Source organism: Mastigoproctus giganteus, chromosome 4 (assembly GCF_048544385.1).
Source record: "Mastigoproctus giganteus isolate SK-2022 chromosome 4, ASM4854438v1, whole genome shotgun sequence".
Taxonomy (NCBI): domain Eukaryota; kingdom Metazoa; phylum Arthropoda; class Arachnida; order Uropygi; family Thelyphonidae; genus Mastigoproctus; species Mastigoproctus giganteus.
Genome location: NC_143578.1, coordinates 2462226 through 2482985, shown reverse-complemented (window position 1 = coordinate 2482985; position 20760 = coordinate 2462226). Strand labels below are relative to the sequence as shown.

The 20760-nt window shown below is 35.6% G+C and overlaps 1 protein-coding gene across 1 annotated transcript in view; it reads right to left on the bottom strand.

Moving 5' to 3' along the window:
* Positions 1–682: 682 nt before the first annotated feature.
* The window catches only part of LOC150086333 (calcium-regulated heat stable protein 1-like), a 148513-nt gene continuing 128435 nt past the window's right edge, over positions 683–20760 (bottom strand). Inside the window, exons 2-4 of the mRNA XM_090371308.1 lie at positions 15062–15225; positions 12374–12496; positions 683–1925 (exon numbers count right to left, since the gene is read on the bottom strand). Of these exons, the coding sequence (XP_090227434.1) occupies positions 1739–1925; positions 12374–12496; positions 15062–15225 (474 nt within the window). The 3' untranslated portion in view covers positions 683–1738. The remainder of the gene's footprint in view (positions 1926–12373; positions 12497–15061; positions 15226–20760) is intronic.

Here is a 20760-nt window from a genome sequence, read left to right as displayed (position 1 = left end):
CAGTTTCAAATCCAGTTATCATTAAAGAAGATCCAGTTTTTTTTTTTTTTTTTTTTTTAAATAAAATAGTGTAAATACTGCCCCCCCCCCCCTTTTTTTTTTTAGGGGAAAGGGCCTTTAACTTTCTGAATTCAAATGGTTTTTTTATTTATTTTTTTTTTATTTTTTTTTTTGGAGGGATTTTGGATTCATTTCTGGTGGTGATAATCCGTATCTGCAATCTGAACGAAATGCTGCAAAATTACCTCGTGTTTGATTATTTAAAGCTATTTATAACAAAGGAATGCTTATGTAATTTTGGAAATTTTTTTTCCATTATTATCCTTGAACTGATGTCTTGCAAACTGCAAAGAACAGTTTCAGAACAATGGAAAACAGTGTGTGACGGAAGCAAAGAAAAGAACCCCTGCAGAACTCCAAAAAGAACCTTAAGAGAGGTGTATGTGTGTGTGTGTGTGTGTGTGTGTGAGAGAGAGAGAGATCTTGTTCATCTAGTATGTGAATTACATAGGGATGAACTGAAAGAATATTTATATAGCTTGAAACTGTATATAAAAAAAAATTCTTTATATGCTCTGCACAAATGAGAAGACTGCATGCATTCATTTCATAAAAAGATATGTAAATACAAAATAGCTATCCTTTTATATATGTATAAAAGTTCAGCAAAAGTGTGCAAGTATAAAATTTTCTGAATTTTTAATTATTTCTGTTAAAATACAGTAACAAAATCACCAATAAACAATGGTCAGTATTTTCTAATCACAGTGGAAGTGCTGTCATCCTTCAAACTATCACATGATGCTATGGCAAACGTATAGTTGCCATCCTGACTATAATAGAATATTCTTAATATCTCCCAACAACAACAAAAAATTCTTCCCTTAAGTGCCAGCTTAAGTAAAGATACCTTTAAACTATGTTCAGCTGAAGAATTCACATGTACATTTTGAACTCAGTTGTGGATTTAAAACAATTTAAGGAAATTATACCTGGAAATGAGGCTGATCATGATTCACTTTCACCATGGCATACCAAGAAATATGAATTTGGATAAAATATATTAAAGTCCAAAACAATATTATACTGGCCCCCAATAGTCATTAATTCTGAGTGTTAGCAGAACAATATTACTTTAAAATATTGTACCTACATCACTGTTAAATTACAGAAGAAGTTTTATATTTGCTTAATGTAACCTGCATTTACCATGTATTTCATACATTGTAAATGAGAACCAATTTTTTTACTTACATCAACTGGCATTAAGTGAAATAAGTCACTCTTAATTCCAAACTTGTGCAAGAATAAATCAATATTTTTAACATGCAAATTAAATTTTACCAATTACCTTAGTAGGCTATCAGTATTATTTTCTCTAATTTCTCTACAAATAAGTAGCACAGATATTACACATCCTAATCAGAAGTCTTTTTGATAACAGAAAAACTGCTTGGCTATGATTCCCATTATACCTTTTACCACTTTATTATGTGCAGCAGTTTAACCCAAACTTCATTATCTCCATCATAATTGATTTAAATGCTGAAGTTAAGAAAATTTATTATTATTATTTTCTTACTATAAGTTAAGTTAACCTTATAAAGAAATAAAAATTAATACTCTACAAATCACAAATAAATGTCAGCATCGCCCTCAATCAACCTTCATTTTTTTTACACAGTATAATTAGATTAGAAAAAAGGAGAAATAATGTCTGACTGTTTATCACACTTTTTCAGCTGTTATGTAATAAAGGGCAATCAAAATGAGGCGAGGGAGGACAGTCCCAACGCTCGTGTGTACCTGGTCCCAAAGTTGTAATCACCACATGCACTGCCTGCAGTTTCTCATTTTTGGGAGGAACAGGGCATATCTTGTAAGATACTTCATCATCTGGACGAGGAGCATATTCACCATCGATGCTGCAAGAACAAATACAATTATTCCTAATGTGCAACACAGTATACAAAAAAAAAAAAAAAAAAAGTTTTTTGCATAACATTTTTTTATTACACACAGAATATAAAGGCATATATATGTTTAATATTCTTAGTTAATGACAATATCATGAACCTTACATATATGCAGAGCCATACACTTGGGCCAAAGATTGAAAAAGTCCTTAAATACCAACAAAGGATGGATGATTTGAGGTTTTATGGCACATTGGAAACTTAAGCCATGTTACAAATCCAAGTTTAAGACATAAAAGAAAGTAAGAAAAGTATATGGTTAAAAGTGCTAAAAGAAAAAACTGCACAAAAGTCCAGACATTCAGATAAAACATCCAATTGTTAGAATAGTGTCACAAGACTCACACATAAGAGAGTCATTAGCCCATAGTAGAAAAAAACACGAGAAGACCATGTCTTTACGATTCCTGTATTACATTCTTTATTTGCAGTCCGTTCATACCATAAATCTTGAAATTGGAAGTATAATGTATTATGCAGTCTGTATAGAGGTCTGACAAGCCAAGATCATATGTGGGTACTACTGATTAAACTGCAATATCAGCCAAATCATTTCCTTAACAGAAGTCAAATTCATGTTCATAGAAAGAGAATATATCTTCTGCTGAACCTGAAATAGAACTGGATGAGTAGTGTATCTCATTGCTGATACAGTTTATAACTAATAATACTACAGTAAACCCCCACTATTCGCGGTCGCTGATTTAATATAAAATGAAAAAATGTGAATTTTAAAGCGCCGTGAACATTTTCCGCCATAAAAAAACATGGGCGTGGCTAAAATTATCTTTCCCGGTCAAAACAGCGCTCAGTGGGTGGGGAGAGGGGTGACAAAATCGCGAGCGTGGATGTTTCTCGCTAATCCTTGTTCAGTATGTGTTATGTGCTTGTCATGGAAGGTTTCGTCATTTGCTTTTAATTTATATGCTTATAAATTGAATAAATTTATCAATTTATAAATTGATATGCTTACAAAAGTGATAAATCTACCGTTTTGCAGTGTAAAACAGACTTTCGAGTGTGTTAACAGAACAAAGTGACTTTATTGTGGACAAGTTCTTTCTAACCCGTACAAAAATATGGCTACGAATAACAAGAGAAATGTGAAAAGATCAAAGAAGGCGATGACATTAGCAAATAAAATTGAGTTATTAGACAAAATTTCTAATGGTGAAAGTGTCTTCTCAGTGGCAAAACATTATAAAATCAATAAGTCAACGGTACGATCAATCAAGAAATCGGAAGAAAAAATCCGCCATAGTGTCCGTGAAAATGCACTAATTGCTTCAAAAATTCTGTCACTCGTGATGTTAAATTAGAAAAAATGGAAAAAGCTTTAAATCTGTGGATAGAAGACCGAACTCAAAATAAAATTCCGTTAAGTTCACTCATCATTCGTAAAAAGGCAAAACTTTATCAACACTTTAGCGAAACTGGTGATAGCACTGGCGGGATAAGTTTTTTAGCTAGCAAAGACGCTGGTTTGAAAGATTTGTTTGAAATTTCTAATAAATATTACATTTAATATTAAATTGTTTCTTATTTTCATTTCGATGCCTCATGCTTGCATTTCACTATGTATTGTCTATGTACATATAATACATACATAGACAAAATTTTAGACTAGTTTTCTTATATATTTCATACTTTGGAATGGAACCCCTTTATTACTATGGGAGCCATAACTCAGTATTCGCGTTTTCGGTATTCGCGACATTTCTCAGGAACGTAACCCCTGCGAATAGCGGGGGTTTACTGTACTTTGAACTATGTGAAAGTTTCTGTTTACTGTCTTGGGTCACTGTTGCCCCTCCAGCTTGAGCAGTGATATTGACCTTACAGCCACCCAAGCTGATTATAGCTTGAGCTTATACTCACTTTGGAAACTATGACATTATCCCAGAGTTGACCTAAACAGGTCAAAAGAAAGAAAAAAAAAATGCAGAATAGTTATTTTCTTATTTCTTTACTAAATTCCTGCTTTTGAGCTACCATGGTGGAACTAGAAATCCCTCCCTACCAGACTGCCCCCATGTGATCTTTAACAACCATACCAAATCAGCCATTGGGCCCCTCAAACTACCCCCATTGTGAAGAGGGATCTAGAGATATAATAGTTTTACCACTGAACTCAATATAATAGGATTATATTATACAAATAACAAAACTTGTTTTCAGTTGGAAGTTTGCTTCCACATACCTTAATAAATTACTCATTTAATAAATTATTTAAAAGTTAAAGATCTGGGAGTTACCTTTACAGCTGGATATGGGTTTTAAAAACATATCAGGAATATATTACATCAAGTGAAAAAACAAATTGGCCTCATCAAAAGGCAGACCTACAGATTTAGAGATCCTGAGTTCTCTGTGCTCTTATTCAAAGCAACTGTGCTCCCTGTACTGGAGTTCGTTGCTCCTATATGGAACCCACACTACACATATTTGATACAGCAAATTAAATCCCTGCAAATTAAATTCATCCACTATCTTTCCAGACATAATCCCATATTTTACCATGGGATTTTCTATCCGAATCTCTGCTCTTACTTCAAGCTTCAATCTTTGAAAACTCTGCGAACTGTTGTGGATCTAAAGCAGTTTTATCACATCTTCACTGGTTCAACCTACCTGCTTGATCTTCTTTGCCATATTTATCTTTATGTTCCAGCAGTGGCTACTAGAGATCTACTTTCTACATCAGTAACTCTAGGACAGCGATTTCCAAGAACTCCTTCAAAAGAACTATGACACTAACGAACAAATATGATCTGGATATGGCTATGGACAAGAAAGTTTTTTTACAGAACTATCTGGAGCAGGTTAATGGATGTGTACAAGGTGGAAGTTGTTCTTTTAATTTTGTGTGCGATGCCTCCTGCTGCTGCCTGCTTTCTGAGATTCTCTTCAGGATACTGGACTAATGATGTCGTGAATTCCTTTGATTTCCTTGAATTGGACTTTTCCCATCTGAATAGAACTATCATTGTAATTGTGTGTTATTCTTCTATTTATTTGCTTATGCACAATCTTTATATCTTCATGTATTTTACTCCTCTGTTATACACTTTAACTGGGTGCGGCCTGTTGTGTATATTTTATGTTAATAATAAATCCAAAACCACAAATGTGCTTTTTAAATTTCTAATGAATAACAGGTCTGCCCTTCTTGGTGATTATATTCAACTAAAATTCAATAACTTTCAGTTGCTTCATGGATTGCATTTTGGTTGTTTCAATGAGTGTAAGCTCAAGCTCTGTCATAATACGGGCAACAGGCAAAATACCTTAATTGTTTACTAAATATTCTTTGCATTTTAATGTATATGTTGTAACCACCAAGGTATATTTCCAGCCCCACTGGGAGGAGGGAAGGGCACGACCCGTTAGCCTAGTAAAGAAGAACCAACGTGGGCTTGTTTGTAGGTTTTAGGTGCATCTGTGCCTAAGGCACAGTGGTGTATTCAGGCCGGAATGCACCGGGACGATGTTCCAGTATTTTTTTTCTAAATGTCATAATCAAAGGGGAGGGAGAAATAATATCTATTTTACCCATTGCTACTAAAAATATATATTAATAGTAATCTAAACATGTGGCAAGTTTGTTGTTTATTGAACTACACTGTCCACCATCAGAATTATGGAATCCAAATTTTTATGTCCGAACTTTCTGCGGTCTCATTGTTCTGTTGTTGACCAACAAACAAAAAGGGCAGTCACACAAAAATATGTAATCGATCCTGTATGGGAATTTCTATGATTCTTCTGAATGGTATTTTTTATATTATTTTGAAGGTTTTTGGTTTCATTTTTTTTTTTTTCTTTTCTGATTTTTTAAATTTTTTGTCTGTTTTTTACTTTTGAAATTTTTATTTAATAGTTATAAATAAATACTGAACAAATATTCTAATCTTTGACTTATTTATTTTTGCAAATGAAAAAAGCATAGGTTTTGTAGTTAATTGACAAGCTATTTTTTTTAGCAATACACCTCTGCCTAAGGCCATATTGTGGTGTGTATATATTGTCTGCAAATTGCACGTGTTCTGCAGTCAATTTTCTGTTTGCTGGACAAAAAAACCATGCTATTTTTGTCTGAGGCAGACTAACTCAGCCATTTTGTGAAAAATAGCCCATAAAAATTCCTCACACCATTGACAGGAATAAAACTCAGGTCTTTTCCACCTGGTGTGGGGAGGACTGCAATTCTACTACCAACTGTGCCACCCATGAGGGGACCTAATCTAAGCACTAGACACAAAGTGAACCTTCCCCCCCCCCCCCACATAAGTGCTTCTTTTGGCTGAATTAACCTGCACATATGTAAAGTTCTATTACCCATTTCCAGAAATGCTGACCACTTTGTTGATGGAAATGGAATTTTTGCAAGAAAAACAAAAAAAAAAAAAATTGCCCTAACATTTTTATTTTTGAGTATTAATATTAATAGCATGTTTATAGTGTTCTTTGAGCTAACAGAGCCCAGTAATAAGGATTATATTATATGATGATTATATTTATATGAATTACATCATTAAAAAATAAGTTGTGTTGAAAGTCTGTGATTGGTATAGTTAAAAAGTTGTTAAAGTAGGCACTAATGCAGTATACTCAGGGCCCTTTAGGGTAAGGCCGAGTAGACACTGGCCTAGGACTGCCAAGGTTTAAGGGGTGCCAATGCCCCTGCTCCTCCCAAAAACAAAGCCCACAAGAAAAATTGTGTATATTTCATGTGTTATGTTAAAACAATAACACATGAAAAAAAAAAATGTTAAAACAAACAATATTAAATTCAAAATTAAAACTTTTAGGAGTTAGTTTTACTTTACATATTTTTAAACAATGTTTCAAAACAGCCTTCTACCATCTTAATTTGCAACTGCTTTATTTATTTATGAGACTAAATAGGGTCAAAGAAATTTAATTGCAGAACTTTGTTTTTTTACTTACTGACATGTTTATTGTTGAATATTCATATTATAATATATTCTGTGTAATTTACAGGCATAATACTGCATTGCTATGCCTTTTCAACAAAGACCATTGCATATTAGAACAGTCAATTTTTTTTTAATCCTTCGTCGCATGCAATGCTTTTTTGTAATGAGACTGGGCACAATGTGTCTAAGAGACACATCAAATTGTTTGGCCAGTGTGAGGCTTCCAATCATGCGAGAGTGTAAGTTCTTCACAAATGTATACTTCAATATATTCCCCATGCATTTTGTGCTTTTCAGTTCTACCGACAGGGTATTTTTGAAAAAAATATGCCATTCTAAACCTTGAAATTGGACCCCCATCGTGTCCATTTATTACATCATGGGGAATAAAGTAACAGCAAAACTATATAAGTGGTCAAGTTTCAAAACCGCAGGGGGTAGAAAGGTGTCCCTTCAAAGATACTACCTTTAAATAGACTAGTGGATTTTTGTAAGCTTCTGTTCGTGCAGTGTCATCTTCCATCTATCCCATGCCTTATTTTACCTGTTTCTTTTTTCATGAGGTTATTACCTGCAGGGCAGTAAGGCATGTTGTTTATAACTAATTAAAAAAAAAAAACAACAACAACTTGGTAAGCTTCCTCATCGAGTAGATTCTATTAAATTTGTAAAAAGCATTAACCCTAAAACCTAAAATTATTTAAATATTTATAAGTGTTTAATGAATGTTATTTAATATTATTTCGTTTCCTTTTTTTATAAATTTTTGTTTTTTTTTCATTTAATTTTTAGTTCATTTAAAAATTAATGAGATTAAAAAAATATTGGATGGGAATTGAACCTGTCCTTCAAAAAAGCAAGTCTTGCCATTGTGTTTTATTTTTTTATAGTGTTGATTAATTACCAAAAAAATTTTTAGAAAAAAGAAACTTTCTGGAGTAGAAAATCAGAGGAGAAAAACAGAAAATGATGCATTTATGGATAAATGCAAAGGTGATCTCACAGGGTTTTTTAAAAAATCAAGTGAATGATTTTTAAACATAATTATTAAAAATATAAGTAAATGCAAGAGGATGGATGACAATGAACTTTTAAAAAATTGCATCGACTGGGAAATGCTTCTAACAGATGAAAATGAAAAAGATATATTGTGAAGAGATTTATTTAATGAAATAAGATACTTAGTGTTAGTAAGCTAGATAATCTTGTAATAACTGAGAGTAAAGTGGGGGAGAAATTGTTGAAGATAAACACAAGAAAGGCACCTAGGGTGGATGGAATCTATCCAGTTATATTAAAGGAAGTAAGCAAACCCTTAGCCATAATTATGAGAGCTTCCTTGGACTCAGGGGAAGTACCCATGGACTGGAGATGTGCAAATGTGACCCCAATTCACAAAGGAGGATCAAAGGGCAACACAAGTAATTATAGACCTGTTAGTTTAACTTCTGTTCCCGGAAAATTAATGGAGGCACTGGTTAAAGAAGCACTACAGGATCATCTAGACAAGACTTCAGTTATAGCTCGGACACAGCATGGGTTTGTTAAGGGGAAGCCTTGTCTGACTAATTTGATTGGATACTATGATATAGTACAAATTAACTGGATGCAAAGAATAATTTTGATATCATATATTTGGATCTTAGAAAAGCCTTTGATACTGTTCCACAAGGAAGACTGCTGCACAAATTGGAGCAGTGTGGCATTGGAGGCAAATGGATAAAGGGATGGTTGAGTGGGAAAAGAGAGAGAGTGGTAATCAATGGAAACTGCTCTTCGTGGACTAATGTTATTAGTGGAGTCCCTCAGGGTTCAGTGTTCGGTCCATTGTTGTTTTCTGTATTTATAAATCATATTGATGATGGTATATCAGGCTTAATGTCCAAGTTTGCAGACGATACGAAGGTTAGCAGGGTTGTTAATGACAGTATGCTGCTGCAACAGGATCTAGAAAAGTTGAGCAGATGAGCTGAGAGGTGGCAAATGAAGTTTAACATTGACAAATGTAAAGTACTACATATGGGAAGCAGTAACCCCAGAGCAACGTATCAACTCTTTGGTACCACACTGACAGTGGTAGAGAATGAAGAGGACCTGGGGGTAATTGCGCAGGCAGATATGAAGCTTTCTGAGCAGTGCAGATGGTCTGCAAGAGTAGCTCATGGTGTCTTGTCAATGATATACAGGAATTTTTCTAGCAAGGATAAGGAGGTGATTATCCCCTTGTATAAGGCAATGGTCAGGCCACACTTTGAGTACTGTGTACAGGTCTGGAGGCCTCATTTTAAGAAGGATGTAGAGCTGTTGGAACGAGTACAGAGAAGGGAAACAAGATTAGTGAATGTAACAAAGGGTTGCTCTTACGAACAAAGGCTTACGTTTTGAAAATTACGGTGTCTGGAGACTAGGCACCTGCGAGGTGATCTGATTGAGGTGTATAATGCCTTGAATGGTTTGAGCATGCTCAATGCAGATGGGATTCTTACTCTTGCTCAGAATAATCGCCTGAGGGCATAAATTCAAATTCAGGAAAGACAGTTGTAGGATAGATGTTGATATGCAACCAAGTTACAAAGGAGGTTAGGCAGGCGAAGGCAGATTACGAGAAATCCTTGGCAAGGGATGCAAAGAAAAACAGCAAAGAGTTCTTTACTTATGTAAACTCTAGAAGGAAGGGGATGAATCAGATTGGTCCACTTGATATTGATGGGTCAACTGTTGATGATCCTGCTCAGGTAGCTAACAAACTAAATGAATATTTTGCATCGACATTCACACATGAGGAGTTATTCAGCAAGGGGAATGCCAGAGGTGTATTCAACTCTAGCAGTAAGCTACAGAATCTTGAAATAACTGGGAGTAAAGTGGAGGAGAAACTGTTGAAGATAAACACAAGAAAGGCACCCAGGGTGGATGGGATCTATCCAGTTATATTAAAGGAGGCAGCAAAGGAAGTAAGCAAACCCTTAGCCATAATTATGAGAGCTTCCTTGGACTCAGGGGAGGTACCCATAGACTGGAAATGTGCAAATGTGACCCCAATTCACAAAGGAGGATCAAAGGCTGACACAAGTAATTATAGACCTGTGAGCTTAACTTCTGTTCCAGGAAAATTAATGGAGGCACTGGTTAAAGAAGCACTGCAGGATCATTTAGACAAGACTTCAGTTATAGCTCAGACACAGCATGGTTTTGTTAAGGGGAAGTCTTGCCTGACCAACTTGATTGGATACTATGATGCAGTCACAAAAGAACTGGATGCAGGGAATAACTTTGATATTATATACTTGGATCTTAGAAAGGCTTTTGATACTGTTGCACATGGAAGACTGCTACACAAATTGGAGCAGTGTGACATTGGAGGCAAATTGCTGCTATGGATAAAGGGGTGGTTGAGGGGGAGAAGACAGAGAGTGGTAATCAATGGACACTGCTCATCGTGGACTAATGTTATTAGTGGAGTCCCTCAGGGCTCAGTGTTGGGTCCATTATTGTTTTCTGTATTTATAAATGATATTGATGATGGTATATCAAGCTTAATGTCCAAGTTTGCAGATGATACAAAGGTTGGCAGGGTTGTCAAGGACACTACTGACACTATGCTGCTGCAACAGGATCTGGAAAGGTTGAGCAGATGGGCTGAGAGGTGGCAAATGAAGTTTAACATTGACAAATGTAAAGTACTACACATGGGAAACAGCAACCCCAGAGCAACGTATCAACTCTGTGGTACTACACTGACAGTGGTAGAGAATGAAAGGGACTTGGGGGTGATTGTGCAGGCAGATATGAAGTTCTCTGAGCAGTGCAGATGGGCTGCAAGAGTAGCTCATGGAGTATTGTCAATGATATACAGGAATTTTTCCAGCAGGGATAAGGAGGTGATTATTCCATTGTATAAGGCAATGGTCAGGCCACACCTAGAGTACTGTATACAGGTCTGGAGGCCTCATTTCAAGAAGGATGTAGAGCTGCTGGAACGAGTACAGAGAAGGGCAACAAGATTAGTGAATGGAACAAAGGGGTGCTCTTACGAAGAAAGGCTTAAGTTTTGCAAATTACAGTGTCTGGAGACTAGGCACCAGCGAGGTGATCTGATAGAGGTGTATAAAGCCTTGAATGGTTTAAGCATGCTCAATGCTGATGGGATTCTTCCTCTAGCTCAGAAAAATCACCTGAGAGGGCATAAATTCAAATTGAGGAAAGACAGATGTAGGATAGACGTGCGGAAATTTGCCTTTAGCCAGCGGGTGGTTGGTTGGTGGAACAGACTGCCATCCCTTGTGGTGGAGGTTGATAGCCTAAATAAGTTTAAGGCTCAGCTGGACAGGTATTTTGAACGAACAGAGGGGTGAAGTGGAAGTGGGTTTTTTTTTTTTTTGGCTGATGCTGCATAAGCTTGCTTTCTTGCATCAAATGCCTCTACTAATGCTAATGCTAATGCTAATAGATGTGTGGAAGTTTGCCTTTAGGCAGCAGGTAGAACAAATTTCCATCTGTCGTAGAAGTTGATAGCTTAAATAGATTCAAGGCAGAACTTGACAAACATTTGGAGTGATTGGATGGGTGAAATAAGGGTTTTTTTTTTTTTTCTGGCTGATGCTATATAAGCTTGCTTTTTTGCATCATGTGCCAATGCTAATGCTATCCTTATGAAAATTCTTGAATTTCTTTGTGAAAAAATTTTACATCTTCACTACCTAAGTTGTTCACAGCTCTGCATATTTTGCTGATATTACCTTTTTCTGTGGCAGTGCAAAAAGGAATTTTTCATAGTTAAAATTAATAAAAATGCATTTAAGGACAACAATGACTCAAGATTGGATGGATTATCAATGCTATTAATTGAACGGGTATTGTTGAAAGAGCTTGATTTGGAAGATATGATAATAAATTTTGCAGCCATAAAAGCTCAAAATTTTTTACTTTAAATGTCTAATTGTCAAAAGTTTTAATAAATGTAAAAAAGTTGTACTTTAACATGTTGTAGACATGTTAAAGTACAACATTTACAATAAAAGCACAACTTTTATTGTAAATGTCTAATTGTCAAAATTTTAATAAATGTCAAAAAGTTGTGCTTTAACACGTTGTAGACATTTGTTTTGTATACTGTGCGCTTGAGAGTTTGATTTTTCGTTTGAATTAAAAGTTCTTACGAAGTTTTATTTTGTATTTTTAATTTAGTGTTATATTACATATAACTTACTTTTTGTAAGAAAATAAAATGTAGAATGAATCATTCTGAAAAATGAAAATCTTCGCATCGGTGGGAGAAGGGTGCAATCAGTCAAAGTGGCCTAGGGTGACCATAGGCCCTTGAGCTGGCCCCGAGTATACTTTCATCTTAATTCAGTTTGAAAGTTAAGACTATTGCGTTGGTCTGCTGCACAAATTCATATCAGTTTTGTTACATACACATTAGACATTTAACAAAGATCTAAATAACATTCTTACTCTGAAATGTGGAAAAAAATATCCTCAGTTCCAGAGTCTGGTATGATAAAGCCATGGCCCTTCTGACGACAGAAATATTTAACTTTGCCATGCTGTGTAGGATTTGCTAGAGCTCTTTCTGATCTGTAAAATATAATAATAGAGGCATCTTGAATTAAATAATTTAATATAAATTCCATTAAAATAAGTAATTAATTAACTGTTATAATACTGAATGCCATGTGACTTGTGGGGCTCATTTTGAACGCCTGTAGGAGATTCTTCCAGAGATTCTCTGCCCATTTGTGCACTGATACACAATAATAAATGCACAATTTTCATTTCTACATTTTTTTTTTTAATCTGCCTACTTCTTTTGAATAATCCTGTAATATAATATAGTAATCCATTCTTGCCACATGTTATCACTTTCCCCTCCACTCTTAATGTAATAGCTTTTCAGCTACATTTCTTTACGTCATCACTCCTGGACTTGATCTTTTCTTTTCAGTTTTAACTATAAAAAGAAAAGGTTTTTAAATAATTCTAAAATGCTTAAAAATCACCATAAACACACTATTTCTTTAGTTCTTCTTAATCAAGGAAAGCTTGTGTGGCTTTTGTTTCCTTTATGCTAAGCCAAAAGAGGAACAGAATGTGTAGTAAGTTTATTTTTCAAAATTCTGTGTATTAACGATATTACAGTTTGGTTTTCAAAACAATTTTTCACCTCCCTATTTCCTGTACTGATACTATATGTACGCCGGTAAAAAGAAAAATACCGTATTTGTGAAAGACGGTATTGTACAAATTACTTACCAGCGGCAACAGAACGAAATTATCTAGCAATGCAGACAAAATACCACGACACCGGTATTTAAATTAAATCATTAACATTTATCGATCTAAATAACTGATTCGTATGTTAGACATTTTCTTATTTGTTCCCTTGCTTCTAAGATTCCCTCGCTGTAAATGTACAAATAAGTAAATAAAATTCAATTACGTTATGAATGGGGTTCCTACTAGTTAAAGAACAATTAGTGCAATTGTGAAAATTCCATTTGTACCAATTCAGTATACTCGAACGATGGAAAAATAAATGGACCAAAATAAAATGAAAATACAGCATTCTGTGTTGCAACATTAAGTAAAGAACTGTATTACAGCCGTGGAAAGACAGCGGTTACCAAATAATTTAAACAATTTTTGCATTTCGTGCGTAGACCTCTCGAAATGAGCTCCCCCCCCCCCATTCATCTTGGTAACAACGCTTACTGGACCTTGCCGCCTCCTTAAACAAACTTAAAGTGGAAGAATAAAAATTGCCCCATTTGTAAGACGGCCAAACCAACAATCACAACAGGGCGATAATGTCACAGCTGGGGCCACCGTTACAAAGTTCACTAACCTCTGTATTTAAATAAGCTTCTGTCGAACGTGCTTTGAGTTCATTAACCTCGCACACCGAAGGGACCACCATTAATTCCACCATAAAACTGTATAATCATCGCTCTGTTCTACGAGCCAACTAACATATAAACCTATATATCTCGGCCCTATTATATTTTTTCAACTCTTTTCTTCGCCTAACCCAAATATTCTATTTTCCTTCCATTACAATAATTTATGCCACCATCAATTGGTAGCAAATCGATCTACCAATTTTTTGTGAATTACGTTTACTAATTTCTCTGTATTATACAGTTTATGATACAGCCATCAAGATTTCAAAAAATCAAATCTGTTACTAAATTTAGAAAATAGTGCGATTGCTCGACTACAACGGTTGTTTGATCAGCGGCTTCTCTCCTCCCCTCCCCCCTTTTTAAATCTTTTTTACAGTACATGGTTAATGAACGAAATTTGAGGGGGGAAGCACTTCAACGTGTTAGTTAATATTTCCTTGTGAGAACTGGCGTTAGTTAGTATTAGTGATAGGCATATAATTGCAAAAACTGATTTGATAATTATTTCATTCAAGTGAAATAATTATGCCCATCACTAGTTAAAATGCGCTCTCTTCCATTTTAACCCTGTACCCTATGTACCAAGCGCTTCCCCACCCCCTCAAAAAAAAAAAAAAACCCACTATGGTAGCCCGTAAGAACTGCATTGCGGTGAGAGAATAATAAAATAACACGATAATCATAAATAAACCTGAAATATCAGGTTTATTTATGTTTTTTGGCTGTTTCTTGTATTCTGTCTATCTTGTGAACTCCTCTGACCGTTTGGTCGTCCCGGAGTATAAACAGAAAATTTATTTATTTATTTTTATTTATAATTACCATGTCACCTGAATATATCAGAAATCTTAAGATATCACGCAATGAAGCTATCTTCCTTTGAATAATTTAATTAGAGTGCGCATTATTCAAATAGAAAGTTAATAAATCCAAACTTATTAATCGTATCAATTAATACGATAAGTTTGTACAAATACCAATGGCGTCAACTCGGGTAATTTTTAATGATTTCTTTTTTTTATTTATTTATATATATATTTTTTTCTTACTAAAATCACTTGGAATTAGTCGAGATAAAACGAACAAAATTTAATTAACCTGAACTGACTAATGGCTACTATGTTAAAGCACTGAATTCAGACAAACTCAGGTCAGGGCTCCGAATGGCGTTATTACCTCGCGTACAAATACAACCAATTTCATACAAAAAAAAAAAAAAAACCAGTAAAATCGAACTCACGCTGAGAAGGTGCGGGTCCGTCGAGTGATGATAGGACTCGGAATCTGGAAGAGCCTCGCTGGAGACCCATACGGAGACTTGGTGGGCGATGACAACAGGTCCAGTCCTTTTTCCGGACGAGGACGCAGTGGGATGTTTACTGGCTCTGAAGGGGATTCCGACATCTGAAATAAAATGCAAAGATTTCTTCAGCTGACATCTATATTATCTTTTAGAAATTGCAATTGTGAAATGCAGGAATAATTGCATGATTATTACAGTAAGTTGTTTAAATCTGGCATCCTCCAGGAAGCTCTGGCGGAGACAAGCCAGAGAATAATGGGCAGCCTGGCTACCTCCTAGTGGTGTGTGCGGGAAACGTGGAGTCCCACCAGGTAAATGCCAGGACACACAACAGAACCTAACGCAATATGTCATATACAACACAACACTTTTCTGGCATTTACAGTAGTACTGTATTCCTTCACAGCGAACGTATGGCGCAGATGTGGGAAACCACAGGTGGCGCCTGACCCTAATACTATACACGTCCTTGAGGATTGGGAGGTGCTGAATTTTCAAAAGCGATACTACCTTTTAGAGGAGCAAATTTAAGCACAAATAGCTGATCTCAGTTACCATCTGTAAATATTTTCAATGACTATCTTGTCCTTTCATTTATTTTTTTTTGTGGCCAGGTCTTAAATTGCATGGATAATGCTAATTATCACAGGAAGAACAAACTTGCCTTGGTAACGGGTTGCCCTGGTATTGATCTTTCATCTATATTACAGACTTTGAAAACTGATTATGTATACAAGATGGCAGCTTACATCTGTTTACCGGCCCATAGTGGAGACCACCAGTTACTTAATGAGAGACTTGTACCAAGCTGCCATAAGTCTCCCATTTTTTTAAAGAAATTCCGAATCTTTTGGAGACGCAATCTGTTTGAAAGTAGTGCATTAACAGGGCAATGGTTGCAGATTCCCAGAATTAAGACCATTGCAGTATTAATGCAATTTAAAACGACGAGAAAGTTCTGCAAGCATCTTACAAAGAAAGAAATTTCACTCATTTTTTTTAAGATGGTTTCTTAACGATATTTTAAACGGATCCTTGAAGACAAATTGCGATCATTTATACGAATGTCACTAGATTGTTTTATTAAAATTTCCGGTTTGTAAAGTGCCGGATTTTAGAAGGTTTACTGCAGGAGCGGATTAAGGTCGGTTGAGGCCCCCGGGCGCAGAAGGAAATATTGGGCCCCTTAAAAAAAAGAGAGACAGGGAAAATAAAAATACATATTAACCATTTTTTTAAATAAATAAAAAATATTATGTACTATTAATGTTTTATTTCCAATAAAGTTTGAATATAATATATATATAATATAATTAATAATAGCATAATAATAATCACAAAGTTTTGAACTAATATGTTCAACTAATTTGTTGGGGTTTTTCGTGGGCCCTTCAGAAGTCGGGGCCCAGGGCGCGCGCCCGCCGTTAAATCCGCCTCTGGTTTACTGTATTATGAATTACATATTCGTGCATTGCACATCACCTATTTTCAAATATCTCCTACCTCGGTATATTTACCAACCAGCATCACTTATACTGTTTTCTCCTTCTGAGGTTATCTGCTCTCATCGAATGATTATAAGAATCAATTCAAGTGCAAGTCCGTTATTACGACGTCAGTGTATGGCGCTGTATTAGCAATAGCGGATATAACGAGTGAAATCACCATAACGAGCGCTTTGAAAAGGATAGGTTGCATCAATCGTTGCTGATGCAACCTATTTTTCGTTCTTCGGAGTTATGGAACGAGTGCGAGTTTGAGGCAGACTTTTGAAGCACGAAAGCGTCAATAAAAAAGTAAATTGGCTTCCCTTTTTGTTTATATTTTTGAAAGTGTAAACAGAAAAGGGAAGTAGCCAATATTGGCTGTAACTGTAGATCCGTTTAGTTGGAAAGAGGCGACACTCAATAAAACTGTCGAAGACAATTTTATTGAATGCCTTTTCCTGGTTTAGACTATGCAGAAACTTTTGGAAAATTCATTAATCACCAGAAATTTAAAACGGCCCTGCAAAACAACCTCTAAATGATATATCGCACCTCCAAAAAGTACCCGTCCAGAACAGCAGTTGATTGTCAATACTGCGTGTCATAAGCAGGGTCTCATCACATTACTACCCTTTCCCCAGTGGCAGGAGTGAAAGTACTCCAACATGAGAAACACTAGAAATGTGCGCTTCGCTACTCAGCCGCTTGTTGAACAATACCAACAGTCAGATGAAAATTAATTTATTTACAAACTTTTCACCGACAGGATGGCGAGAACGCCAGTAATTATAGAGAAGCAACACAAAAGTCATTAGCATTAAAATACAGTATATACAAGAGTTGGATTAACAAAACAAACTAAAGAGCAGTTTCTTATACATAGACGGTTTAAGTGTAAAATCAATATTGCGAGTATTCGGTACCTGAAGGAAACGGAACAGAGGACTTCCGAGTAAGTTTTGAGTACGAGGGACAGACAGGCAGTAAGAAATTTTAAAAAAAGAATTCAAACAGGGTATACTTAAGGTATTTGTTCAAGGAGAGATGGAGAATCAATAACAGAGTTTATGATATTGTAGATAAAAAGCGCCCATGGGAATTGTCGTCTGAAGCGACGACAAAGAGCTCCATAGTTTCGACGGTGAAAGACAAGGGGATTTCGAAAACATCATAAGAATGTAAGGAATTTAATTTGAATTCTCTCAACTCTGAGAGAAAGATATTCCTGTTGTTGGGATTAAATAATATCACAATAATCAAAAATGGGAAGTATAAGCTGCTTATAAAGAACAATTATAACCTTGTCACTCTTGAAAATCAAGGAAGAACGCTTAATTAATCCAAGAAGTTTGGAAGTCTGAGATATCACGTGATCGACATGGCAAGAGGGATGAAGATCAGATCGGAATAAGATACCAACCAATCAGTAAAGACGGATGGTCTAACCGCACGATTCAGCGACATAATTTACATTTTAATGGGTTTAGAAAAAAGTTATTCTTATTGAGCCAGAGTGAGAGGAAATGGAGTTCATCGCTGTCAGTTGAAGAATAAACAACTTTGTAAAGTTTAATATCAATCTGCACAGAGTTGCCACTGAACACTGAAGGAATGAAATAAAGTTGACAGATCATTAAGGTAAACAATAAACGGCGGACCCAAAGGTGAGACTTCAATAACAGTAAAGGGAGTTGAAGTACCATCAATTATTACGGATAGTTCTAAGCATTGAATCAAGCAAATCCAGTAAAGGGGATCGTAGACCATAAGATGAAAGCGTGAAGAGCAAAAGATCGATGTTGACGGAGTCAAATGCATCTGAAATATCAAGGAAAAGCGAATCAATATGTTTTGTCCAAATTAGTTCGTAGGAAATAAGAAAACGAGGCTAGGTTTGAAATAGTTGATTTCCCCGGAAAGAAAAGCATAATGGTGATTATTGATAAAAGGGTGAAAGTACGAACTAAGATATTTATAAAGTAGGAGTTCAAATATTATCGCGATTGTATTTAGTATAGTAATAGCCGGTAGTTATCAGGCATAGCTTTCTCACCCTGTTTTTCATAAATCGGAATGATATAAAAAAAAAAAATGTTCTTGTTTATACTCCGGCACGACCACCAGGTCAGTGGAGTTTACAATAAATCAATACAAATATTAATCGTATTTAGCAGTTACGGGCTTGAACCCCGGCCCGCTCAAATAACGTGTGCTACTGCACTCGCGCTATTGATCATTCGGCTACGACATCCCTCTTAAATAAAATGTACTTTTTTATTTCTTACTATGTCAATATGAGCATTTACAGTTATAGTCCAGCGAAAATACAAGTCTCTGCGTCTCCAGCGAATTTATGAAAGAAATCCTGTCTTTGAAATCTTTATCTCGATAAAGGCACCGATTTACGTCTACTTTTCGAAAGGAAAGAACCGAATGTAAAATTTCCTAAACTAAATGGATATAAAGAGGTACTTTGAAACTGATTTGAAGCAAATTTTGATGAATGAACCCACAGAATTGTTTTTTTTTTTTTTTTTTTTTGGAGGGGGGTTGCATTATTTGTTAGTTTTTTTCTTTTTTAAAGATTTACAAAGCAGCACTTCGCACAGCCAACACAGACAAAAATAAAAAATAATCGAATGCGATGAGTTTTCCAAGATTGGTTATTAATGTGCGAGTTAATTAAGCGTTCTTGGAAAAAAAAACATGATAAACATGCACAAATTGAGCGTGCACGTAAAATTAATATCTGATTTATGTCCATCGAGCGGAGTCGGCATTTTCGATCCTTTAAGCAAATCAATGTTCTTTTATAAATAAATAATCTTTATTGCTGCTAAGTACGGTACAAGTACTGTATTAGGGACAATAATACTCATCATGGTCACACGTTTTACATGTTGGTTCGTGTGATTACAATTTGGGAAAAGAAAACATAAGAATTATAGATACACAAAAATCAAAAAGCATATGAAAATAGGAAAATATAACGAGAAAAACTATGAACCTCGTAGCACATAACAAGAACAACAGCGCCTGGGAACGTGAATCAAAATCAAACCACGGATGAGAAACAATTGTTGCTGCTGAAAAACAGAGCGCGGCAAGATGGCTGGTTGAAGTCATCGTTCAGTAATACAACCACTTAATTAACATGCTTATTATGCGAATCATAAAGGCAAATAGGCAACACATTCGATTTAAAAGTCGGTTCATTAGATTTGAAAAAAAAAGTAATCAAACAGGAAAGGAATTACTTTGCTAACGTGACCATAAGTGATAATACTCAATAAACGTGACAATACTCAATAAAAAGTGGCTCCTAGTGTTCTTGCGCACACTTGGAGTCACTCTAACTTCGGCTTGTGTTTGGGGGGATGGGGAGAGAAATGTGTGGAGATTCAACGGCGTGAATGTGGTACTGGCAACAGATACCAAATGGAATTAAAGAAAAGCCACAGAATTTAGAATTCACTTTAAAAATAATCACCTTAATTATTATTATCGAAATAAGTTACTATAAAAGTTAGTCGTTTTTATTTGTTTTATTTCATATTCTAAAGGTAGGCAACCGCAAGTCCCTTAGTATGGAAGAGTTCAATCTGCCCTTATTAATTGGAGCAATTGAGAGAAGAGGGCTTGAACCACCCTCACTGTCCCTCCTATGAGCCTACCCACCTAATGGGTGGGGTAGGCTCACATGAGGGCCAATTTTTTAAGTCAATTAATTATTATCAACACATCGGCATGTTTAGGGAAAGCACTGGAGACAAGAATAGAGTGTGTTTGTTTAATGTCAAACGGCACCATAGGTTTCTCCCATGTCCGCGTAGTATACGTTGTGGGTGTGAAACAGAACACTGTCAATGCCAGAGGTTTAAAGGTGTATGGATTTTGTACACATATGTGTAGTGTCGTGTACCGTTGTTCCTTTGGTCATTTAGCCGCTGGGGCGATAATGGGACCCAAAGTTTCCCCGTGGAGGCAGACCAGGTACACCAGTATTATAATTATTTACTCTGGCAGGTCCTGCCCCCTAATTTCCTGAGATTTCAGTGGCAAGGACTTAAAAAAAAAAAAAAAAAAAAAAATCCGCTATAGATAGGGATCAGCCAAAAGGAGTAATAGTTATGCGATTTGATGTTATTA